The sequence below is a fragment of the Orycteropus afer genome, unplaced genomic scaffold, assembly GCF_000298275.1.
Source record: "Orycteropus afer afer isolate SDZICR_OR568_19922 unplaced genomic scaffold, OryAfe1.0 scaffold00103, whole genome shotgun sequence".
NCBI classification, from domain to species: domain Eukaryota; kingdom Metazoa; phylum Chordata; class Mammalia; order Tubulidentata; family Orycteropodidae; genus Orycteropus; species Orycteropus afer.
In genome coordinates, this window is record NW_006921690.1 from 1494038 (window position 1) to 1505240 (window position 11203).

General features: G+C 42.7%; 1 protein-coding gene across 1 annotated transcript in view; it reads left to right on the top strand.

Moving 5' to 3' along the window:
• COMMD9 (COMM domain containing 9) overlaps positions 1 to 10898 on the top strand; it is a 13669-nt gene extending 2771 nt beyond the window's left edge. The window contains exons 2-6 of the mRNA XM_007943250.2: positions 395 to 520; positions 2798 to 2937; positions 7824 to 7858; positions 8810 to 8913; positions 10758 to 10898. Coding sequence (XP_007941441.1) covers positions 395 to 520; positions 2798 to 2937; positions 7824 to 7858; positions 8810 to 8913; positions 10758 to 10898 — 546 coding nt within the window. The remainder of the gene's footprint in view (positions 1 to 394; positions 521 to 2797; positions 2938 to 7823; positions 7859 to 8809; positions 8914 to 10757) is intronic.
• The last annotated feature ends 305 nt before the right edge of the window (positions 10899 to 11203 follow it).

Here is an 11203-nt window from a genome sequence, read left to right on the forward strand (position 1 = left end):
TACCTTCCTTCATCTGTAATTGTATACATGTATGTATAACCACATCAGTGTCATAATTTTTGCTGCAACCTTCAAACATAGTTTAGAACACTCAGGAGGAGAAGAAAAGCATATTACATTTTCCCATATTTTTGCTTACTGTGTTCTTTCTTCCTTCCTGATGTTCCCAATGTTTATTTTGCCATTTCTTTTATGTTTAGAGAATTTCCTTTAGCCATTCTTCTAAGACAAGTCTTCGAACAAATTTCCTTAGTTTTCCTGCTTGTTTTGACTTCCTCTTCATTACTGAAGGATATTTTCACTGGGTGTCACTCCATGACAGACACTGATGTCCTGGAACATGTATTTTCCAAGTCTGAGTTTGTTCTTTTCCCTTTTGCAAATTAATTCATAGGCCTCCTCGAAAGATGTTGTTAGGCAACTGTGTCAAGAGAGCTTTTCCAGTTCATCCCTTGACTCAAAAAAACTCTTGGATATCACGTGTTCCAAGTTGTCTGTGACCCAGGAGGAGGCAGATCAAGTAAGTATGGTCAGAAATGCCCTGTGACCCCTGAGCCCTCTTAACTTGTTCATCTCTTTCCTCACGTCCCAGCCATTGCCATGTCCGAGGACACTTTCCCCCTGAAATGTCTGTTAATGTTACAGCAAACTTCAAGTAGACTGATTTTTTTTTTTTCAATCTTAGTCAATTTAAAAGCTACTGGTTTTGAACCCTTCCCCATGGTAAAGGGGACATGGATGGAAGTACTATACCCAGAATCAGAGTCCCTGACCAATTCCCTTCCCAGACTAGTTACCTAGACAGTGTTTATAAAGAGACAGCATTTTTGTGATTTTTTTCCAATTCTGTAACATGCTGAGACTGATAAAGTATCAGCTGAATATCTGAGGGCAGACTTGTTGGGGATCTTTGGGCAGCTTCTACTTTGAGGCCTAAGAAAGACATTAGGGAGAGCAGTCTGCTGGGTCCCACTCAGGCTCCCTCCCTGGTGCCTTGTTTTGACCAGAGTCCCCCCTTCCTCACGCCTGTGCCCGCCATGAAACTCCCATCTTCTCAGTTCTCCTGATCTCAGCTGGTGGCCAAGAGCGAGAGGAAGGTGATTCCTGTTATGTGGCACTGACAGCCTTATCATTCCAGGGAAAATATATTTCTGAAACAAGAGTTGATTCATCAAAATGGGCCGGGCCTATGTCAAATTTTTAAAATCTCGTTGGAGCGTTAATCATTCAAGCCAGCTGTAGAAAAGTAAAAGGCAGAAGCAAGATTCCAGAAGTGTGCTGGAGGCTTACTTTGTGTTCTCCTAAAAGTAGGCCTTGAGGCAAGAACTTGGCTGCAGGCAGTTATTTAGGAGGTGACTCTGGGCACACAAAGGAAAGTGGGCAAAATTAAATTGGAGGGAAGGCCAATGAAAGGGTATGCTAATGAGTGGTGACTGCGAGGACAACTGGGATTCTGTCATCTCTGGGATCCTGAAAGGTACTCTGGGGAGTAGTGCCTAAGGCACTTGACTGCTAACCGGAAGGCTGGCACTCAAACCCACCAGCCATTCCTCAGAAGGAAGATGGGGCAATCTAGTTCTGTAGTGATTCCACCTCGGAAACCCAAGGAGGGGTTGCTGTGAGTCGGATCCGACTTGACAGCAGTGAGTTTGAGTTTTTTGGAAGATAGTTTGTGAAAAGGGCCCTGGTAGTGCCTCATTAAGTGCTCAGTTGCTAACTGAAAGCTTCGTGGTTTGAACCCACCCAGCGGCTCCACAGAAGACCTGGTGATCTGCTTCTGTAATGATTACAGCCAAGAAAACCCTATGGGGCAGCAATAGCCTGTCACATGGAGTTGCTATGAGTCATAATTGACTGGACAGCATCTCACAACAAGATACCATGTGGAACTCACCTCAGCATGTCCTACTGGAGGGCAGGAGGCAGGAGTATTTATTACTAACTCCCACACCTCATTGGTCAAGGGTTAACTTCCCTGCATTTCTGGGTGGTGCCTGCGTGCAACCAAGCAAGTTCCCTTGGTATCATTTTGTCAGGCCCTAAAGCAGAGCAGCATCTGGAGAGTCTTCTTAGGTTCCACTGGGCATTGATATTCACAAGATTACCATAGAGTTAACGTTGGCTCCAGATTCACTTAGAAGGCTATGGAGTGGGGACTGTTCTCACACAGGAAGGCCTCAAGGCAGTAGTCCACGCAGTCAACCAGGACCTGTTCTCTGTGTCCTCCCAGATGATAGCTTAAGTACAGGGACATGAGGCCCATATCCCACAGGAGCTGGTAGCTCTTGTAATGGTCATGTCAGTACAGCTTCAGGTTCTCTCAAGGAGCCCATGTCCACACTGAAAGAAGCCCAGGGCTATGGATCCCACCAGGTGTTTGCACAGTCCTCCCAGTCCAGACTGACAAAAGTCTACCCTGGAGCAGTTGCCTAGTAACTACCAGCTGACAGTATACTTCTGTCAGGTTACCAGGGGAATGGTACTAGAAAGTTAGCTGAAGGTCTCATTCTCATTCAGAAGGAAAAGGCATTTGTTGACCCTTTACCCACAAGCAGAGAGTAAACTGGCAGCTTCCTATGTTTTCTGTAGTGACAAGTGAACATAGAGGTGAACCAAATATGTGGGGCATCAGCAGCATCAGTCACTGAGGTCTCAAGGCTCAGTTGACTTACTTGAATGACTGTGGGAATATATGGCAGGCCTTCTACCAGCAATGGGGGTGATAGAGCCCTGACTTTGGCCCCTGCCGCCTGCCAGGCTTCTTCTCACCACCAGGGCTGCCCTATTTCTCCTGCAGCTACTCCATGCTCTGCACCACCTCACAAGGCTGGCAGTGTTCCGGGACCTGTCCTCTGCCGAGGCAATTCTGGCTCTCTTTCCTGAAAATTTCCACCAAAACCTCAAAAACCTGCTGACAAAAATCATCCTAGAACACATGTAAGTGGTTATTTCTTGAGCATTGGTTCCATTTAACTTTTATTTATTCATTATTTATTTGTATTCCTGTTCTAGAAAAAGCCCTAGTAGTACAGTGGTTAAGCACTTGACTGCTAACTTAAAGGTCTGCGATTCGAACCCACCAGCTGCTCTGCGGGAAAAAGATGAAGCAGTCTGCTTCTGTAAAGATTACAGCCTTGGAAACCCTGTCAAGCGGTTCCACTCTGTCCTGTAGAGTCACTGTGGTCGGAATTGACTCAATGGCAATGGATTTCGTTTGGGTTTTTATTCTAGAAGTAATAATATGTTCATTGTTGAAAAGGAAAAAAGCACAGATAAGCAAAGAGAAGAAAATAGGACATTCATCATCCCACCACCCAAAGGTTAGCAATATTCCTTAGCAGAAAGCCTTTTAGGACCTGTTTGTTGATTTTTTCCATTTACACAGATAGAAATTGGTGTTTTGTTTTTATTTTTGACAAAATGGTTGCATGCCATTTTACAACTTGCTTATTATCAGTTAACAGTGTTAGCATTAATGGCATTTTAGATCAATAAATGTTTACCTCTAATATCACTTTTAATGGCTAACTGTATCCCATTTTATGAAGAAATTATGTATAATTTAGAACTTCCTTGGTGACCCATGACAGTTCACTGAACAAGGAAGGGCAGCTTTCCCCTGGGGAAGGTATTCTAAATAGATTAACTGTAGACCCCCAACACCTATATTACCTTGCTAATTATATATCTTTGACAATGCTTCACTGAATATTTTTCTTTTGCTTTTGGTCATTCTGGAGGTCACATGCCTTAAGTTACCTGGGAAGTTACCTTTAGATTGTCATGGTGTTTTTCATAGTTAGAGAGTTTTTGATTTCCAGGCCTGCCTAATTTCATCACCCTCCAAAAAAAAGTCTTGGAGAAGACATCAGTTAAAAGACTTGTAAGAACCTCCATTGGAATATATGAAACCTAATTCTCCTCACCAATCTGTATGCAGCCAAAATAGAACGTGTTAAACCTTAAGATACATTTGTCACAGATTCAAGGAACTAAAACACTCACTGGGACTTGAAATGCCAAAGTGGGCAGAAGCAGACAAGCTTTTCCAAGGTCATAGACTTTGAAGTCACTGGATTTTGTTTAAATACTGCTTTTGAAGTTTCTTTATGTTGGTAACTTTGGGTTTATTTAACTGGTAAGAATTCTCAGTACAGAGTATGGATATATTTGCTCTCTGTTTTCATATGTATCACTTTTCTTTGCATGCCTTTAGGTTCTATGAACTAATGGTTTTTCTTTAGTGAAAAAATGTTACTGACATTAAAAAAAAAAAAAAAAAAAAAAAGAACATCCTTGGTACCTCAACAAAGAACAAAGAGATCCCTGAGAAAGAAATAAGGCAAATAGCACCATTTACAATTTATACTTAGAATGGCTACTGCAAAAATGACAAGGAGGCCACATGTTCTGACCTCCTCTAATTCCACAAAGGGAAGACAGGGTTACCAGCAGTAACCCAAGGCCTATTACTGCCAGGCCAGACATGTTGCCTCCCTCCAGTCCTTTCTCCAACCGTTCCTCCCAGAGCACCCACCACCTCTCTCCTGGGTTCGATAATTCACTGCAGTGGCCACACAGAACTCACGGATTACGGGGTTTATTAGGGAAGCACCAGGCTACAACTCAAGTTCAGGAAGAACACTCAGTCTCTCTCCCAGCCCACCGTCCCTCAGCCACCAGTCTCTCACAGTCTCTTTCCCAGCAGTGCTGGTCCCTCGGTGTCTCACTCAGCGATGCATGTCTCTTGCGTCTCTTTCCCAGCAGTGCGTGTCTCTTTCAGGGGCGCATGTCTCTTTCAGCAGCACGTCTTCCTCCACCAGCAATCAGAGAGAGCGTTCTGCCTCCAGGAGGCTTCCTTTTGCTCCCGGAAGGGTGGTCAAACTAGCCAATCACAGCATCAGAACTCTAAGCACGTGAGAGAGAGTGAGAACCTCCCAGAACATTGTATTGTGCCACGCCCAACAGAAATACTCCAGGTGGGCGACTTTAAAATCAGGATCTCCTCAGTTGCTAATAGCAATTCCCACCTTGGAGTTTACAAAGACTTATGGGTAGAAAAGCCACACTAAGTAATTTACTACACCGCAGCTACCAACAATACTTAGAAATAAATACCAGGGATACAAAAGACTTATACAAAGAAAACTACAAAACAGTACTACAAGAAACTATAAGAGACCTATGAAGAGCATATCATGCTCATGGATAGGAAGACTAAACATTGTGAAAATGTCAGTACTACCCAAAGCAATCTGTAGATTCAATGCAATCCCAATCCAGATTCCATCAACATTCTTTAAGAATGTAGAAAAACCAATCACTGGTTTTATATGGAAAGGAAAGAGACCTTAGATAAGCAAAGCGCTACTGAAAAAAGCAGAATAGGAGGTCTCACACTCCCCAGCCTCAAAATTTACTGTATAGCCATGGTAGTCAAAGCAGCCTGGTATTAGTACAGTGACAGAGACACAGCCCAGTGGAATGGAATTGATACACCAAAAACAGATCCATCCACTTAGGAACAGCTGATCTTTGACAAAGGGCCAAAACCTATTAAATGAGGAAGAGATAGTCTCTTTAACAAATGGTGCTGGTAAAATTGGATATCCATTTGCAGAAAAATGAAACATGACCCATATGTCACACTGTACACAAAAACTAGCTCAAGATGTATCAAAGGCCTAAATGTAAAACCACCTAAAACTATAAAGTTCATCAAAGAAAAAATAATGGCAAACCTAGGCACCTAATTTATGGCATAAATAACCTATCAGACTTAACCAAAGAAACAAACAAACAGCAGAAGATAAACTAGATAACTGGGACCTTCTAAAAAGTAAATTCTTATGAACATCAAAAAACTTTTCCAAGAGAACCTACAGATTGGAGGAAAATATTTGGCAACTACATATCCAACAAAGGACTTATCTCTGAAATTATAGAAAACTTCAACACTTCAACATTAAAAAGATAAACAATCCATTAAAAAATGGGCAGAGGACACGAACAGATACTTCATCAAAGAAGATATTCAGGCATCTGACATGCACATGAGGAAATATTTGTGATCATTAGCCATTGTTGTTGTCAGTTGGGTTTCTGAGGCAGTTATCACTACAGAAGTAGATTGCCCAACCTTCCTTCTGAGGAATAGCTGGTGGGTGTGAACTGCCACCCTTCTAGTTGGCAGTCATTAGAGAGATGCAAATAAAAACAACAGTGAGATATCATCTCACTCCAGCAATAATAGGAAAGTTCAATGAGATGGAAAACAACAAATACTGGTGAGAGTGTGGAGAGATTGGAACTCTCATACACTGCTGGTGGGACTGGAAGATGGTATAACACTACCTTAAAAGGTTGGAAATAGAAATAACATTTGATCCAGCAATCCCACTAAAAAAAACCAAACTCACTGCCATTGAATTGATTCTGACTTGTAGCAATGCCCTGTGGGTTTCCAAGGCAGTAAATCTTTATGGAAGTAGATTGCCCACTCTTCCTTCCACAGAGTAGCTGGTGGGTTTGAACAGTGAACCTTCTGGTTAGTAGTCAAATGCCTTAGGCACTATGCCACCAGAGCTCCTACTAGGTATAAATCCTAAAGAAGTGAGAGCTAGAACATGAATAGATATGTGCACACTCATGTTCATCACAACACTATTCACAATAGCAAAGAGATGGAAACAATTCATATCCATCAGTTTTAAAGTTTGGGTAGTACTGCTTCGGGTAGTACTGGGTTAAAGTTGATGGGCATATTGAGGGTTGGCTTTATATTACCAGTTTTCTCAGAGAGATTGCACCAACTGTTTTTCCAGCAGCAGGAAACAAGTGTATATCTCTCCCCACATCTTTACCAACACTGAGGGATTTTCTTTCCTTACACTCCTTTCTGGTTTCACACATGGCAAATGGTGCCTCATTTCAACTTACATATCTTTGGTACTAATGATAAAAAATATGTTTTTCATATGTTTATGGGTCATTTTTATTTCTTTTGTGAATTATCTGTATATTTCCTTGTCTGAGAAGATTCTTTTAAATACACATAAAACAGAACTCACTATTGGTTAGCAGATTTCAGCAGACCTCTCTAATAACCGATAATGCCTATTTACAAAAGGTTTTGTTGTTTATGAAGAACTTTCTCATACATGACCACATTTATTCTGACTCTGTTGGTATTGCCTTAGGTTGTGATTTGTTGTAGTGTTAGGTCTGTTTAGGTGTGTTTGGGCATAAGGCTGCAATACTTTGGATAGTAGGTGCTCAGTAAAAAGAGGATAAGTTGACCTTTTCTCTGTTTTGTCTCTGAGAACAATAGCACAATAAGATTATGGTGCTGTTTGTTTTCCCCCTTAAGCTGTGAGAACTCCCAACTAACAGCACTTAAGGCCTTAACATCTCTGTGCTTGTAAAACACATAAAACACTGCTTCTTGGAGAAGGGATTTCTGTAGTCCTTTCCTGCCAGGAGGCACACTGATGGTGCAGTGGTTACAGCATTCAGCTGCTAACCAAAAGGTCAGCAGTTCAAACCCCCCAACTGCTCTGAGGGACAGGGATGAGATAGTCTGCTTCAGTAAAGATTTACAGTCTTGGAAACCTAGGGGACAATTCTACTCTGTCCAGTAGGGTCACTGTGAGTCAGAATCAGCTGGATGGTGGTGGGTTGGATTTGATTTTCTGTGTCAGGGGGTGAGTACAGGTCAGAAGATCACAGGAAGAGCAGAGACCCCAGTTCAGGGGCCTCTCTCATCACAAGCTCAATTCTCATCTTTTTCCCATTGTTTCCCCTCACCCTTTCCTCCTGAGCAGATCTACATGGAGAACAGAAGCCCAGGAAAGTCAGAGTGAGTACAGAGATGTTGCCCTGCCCCTCCTGACCCCTCCCCCTAGCCCCTGTTCAGAATCTGCCTGATGGCTGGTCTTTAACCAAAAACCACAGTGACCTATTCTAACCCCAAACCACACAGTGTGTGTTGTGACTTCTGTTTTTAATTTTTTCTGGTTACAAATTTAACATACACATATTTCTAAAAAATTTTAAAAAATACAGAAATAGACAAAGCAGAAAGCAATACTTAAACTTACATTTCAGTTGGAGAAAAATGAACACTCATTGAAATCAGTTCCAAAGAGTGAAGAAAAGTATGCGTTCAGCGCATTTACCTGGAGCCAGTCACAGTGCTAGAAGCTCTGGTAGCATAGTGCCTAAGGCACTTGACTGCTAACTGGAATGCTGGTGGTTCAAACCCATCAGCCAGCCACTCCTCGAAGGAAGATGGGGCCATCTACTTCCATAGTGATACTGCCTCGGAAACCCAAGGAGGGGTCGCTATGAGTCGGGGCCGACTTGACGGCACATAACAGCAGCAGTAAGTCACAGTGCTGGGATACCTTACCTGCCTTAACTCCTTCACTCTTCCCAGCAACCCTGTGGAGGGCATAAAATCAGTCCCATTTTATAGATAAGGAAACTCAGGTTCAGAGGTTAGATAAGTGGTAGAACCTCAGTTCAAGCTATGTCCATGTGACTCTTAAATAAGCTACACATTTCCTAGGACACAGGCCATGACCGCATCTTCTCTTTGTGTCATTTCTTATTCTCTCCTGACAGAGACAGAAGGGATAGGTGTTTAGGCTGAATGAGTATTGAGTGCATGTGGCCTAGAGCAGTGATAGGGCACATGCCTTGCTGTTGGGTCTGGGACATTGCTTTGTGGATGAAATGAGTTGCCAGAGAGAAATGGCTTGGTGAATGCAGACAGTACATTCCCTGAGCTGAGCTGTCCCCTCCACAGTCTCCCTGCCACGCCTTGTCGACCTGGACTGGAGAGTGGACATCAAAACCTCCTCAGACAGCATCAGTCGGATGGCAGTGCCCACCTGCCTGCTCCAGATGAAGGTACTGCAACTATTCTCATTAGGAAGAAAGAAGAGGCCAGGACTTGGCACCCTCGCAGGCCACCTACAATACCAATCTCCAGTCTTTAATGATCTTTAATCCCTTAAATGAGAAACCATTCAGCACTTCCTCAAATGTGTACACAGTTAGTCCTCGATTTATGATGAGGTTCCATTCCAAATTCCATCGTAAGTTGGTTCTGAGGAAGTTGAGTACCTCTTTATTTTTTTTAGTTTTCATTATTGTTATTGCCTTTTATTCTCATTATCCTTATAAATACGATCTTTGAACATCTACAAGTGAACATCTGAGAATGATAACATCAGCAAATTATACACTGCAGCATCAAAACATAATACGTATTACAGTAAGATGTACCAAAAACAAAAAGTTATAAGTGCAGTTCATTGTAACTGGGATACATCATAAGTTGGGGACTACCTGTGTTTGTTTACAAAGTATATATGTACTACAGTATTAACATATTATAGACATGTACAGAAAGTAGAAATTTTACAAGGATGGAATAAACACTAAACAAGTAATAGTTTTTAAATGATTTCCTAAATACTTAGAAATACCGTATCCACTTAGAGGGAGGTAGCTGTGTGTGTTCTGATTTCAAATAACCTTCTTGATAATTTCAGTACATTTTAGCCAATTTCTTGTCAGTTACAATTAGATTGCCACTACACCTATTCCTCACTTATTAACTAATTATCTGACCTTTTGCATTTACAATAATAGTTAAAATAAATCTATGCAACTATTTTACACATTAATGATATACACCTGGCAGTCATGAATACTGAGGTGCAAGGTGAAATAATGCTGGCTCTGATGGTTCAGGTTATGTATCAGCTTGGCTGGGCCCTGATCCCAGTGGTTTGGCAGTTATGTAATGATGTAATCACCCTCTATTTTGTGATCTGATGGCCATCCTCCATTTTCAAGTAATTACCTGGTCTTTGGAACCAAGCCATGTTGGTAAGTGAGGAGTGGGTGTATTTGTTACATATCCGAACAAAAGCACCTGCTAGCAGTTGGAGAAGTTTCAAGGCTTCCTTTTCTTGCCATTCACTGATCTTTGCATCATTAATGTCATCTTCACTTGATAGTTCTTTTCAGGAATCTTTTTGAGCCACCTATCCATTTTGTAGGGTTTGTTTAGTTAAAACTGGGCTATGGCATATTGTATCTCTAAACCTAGTAAGAAAATGGAGAAGTAAGGGTACCTCTAACAACTAAGTTTTTAGGTATTGTCATTGTTATTGTTAGTTGCCATCAAGTTGACTCCAGCTTGTAGTGACCTCACATTTCAGAGCAGGGCTGCCACACAGGGCTTTTAAGACTATGACCTTTCAGAAGCACATCACCAGACCTGTCTTCCAAAGCACCTCTGGGTTAGTAAAGTATACTTTGTTTCAGACACAAATGAGTATAACTAGAAGTTGTGATATTTTTCCTGCATCTGAATATATTGCATTACGTACCCTCTGGAGCCCACTATTTAAAGCATGGATATTAGCACATGTAATGTTTTCCTCTCACGAATGCCAAGAGTTAGAGTGTCAGAGAGATGAGGGAGGTCTTGGCTTGGCATCCTTGATACCCCCCCCAAGCACCTGTTGCAAACACAGACTGATCCAAGTCTCTGAGGCATCTCCTTCACTGTCTCTCCCAGAAGCCAAATGACTCAAGGGCTAGGATTCTCTGCAGCTCTTGGCAAAGAGCCTCTCACCAGAGTTCCGGCAGAAAGGAGGCCAGGCTCATTGGTCCAGGGCTCAGTCGTGGGGTGATAGGTAGAGAGGCAGCTTTGACCTTCTCTCATGTTTTCTTTCCAGATCCAGGATGATCCCAGTCTGTGCACGGACAAACCCTCCGTCTCAGCTGTCACCATGGAGCTGAGCAAAGAAATGCTGGATACTATGTTAGATGGGCTGGGCCGCATCCGAGACCAGCTCTCTGCCGTAGCCAACAAGTGACCCTGGCCAGCTGCTGGCTTCTGCTCCGTGCTTCAGCAGCCCACCAGCAGTGGTGCACCTCGGACACGTGGGAGGCCCGCAGAGCAGCAGCTGCAGCCAACAGCAAGCAGGGTGTTAGGGGCCGAGGGGGTGGCCACCGTCCGGAAGGCACAGTCGGAGTGGGAGGGAGCGCCAAGCTCCTCACCATTCTTGTTCCTCTTCCCTTTTTCTTTCTCTGAAGCTGGTGAACAGAAGCCTCTGTCTTTGAAGGACTCTTCAGTATGGCCTAATTTCCTCTGTGGCAGCGCAAGGAAACATTTGTCTCA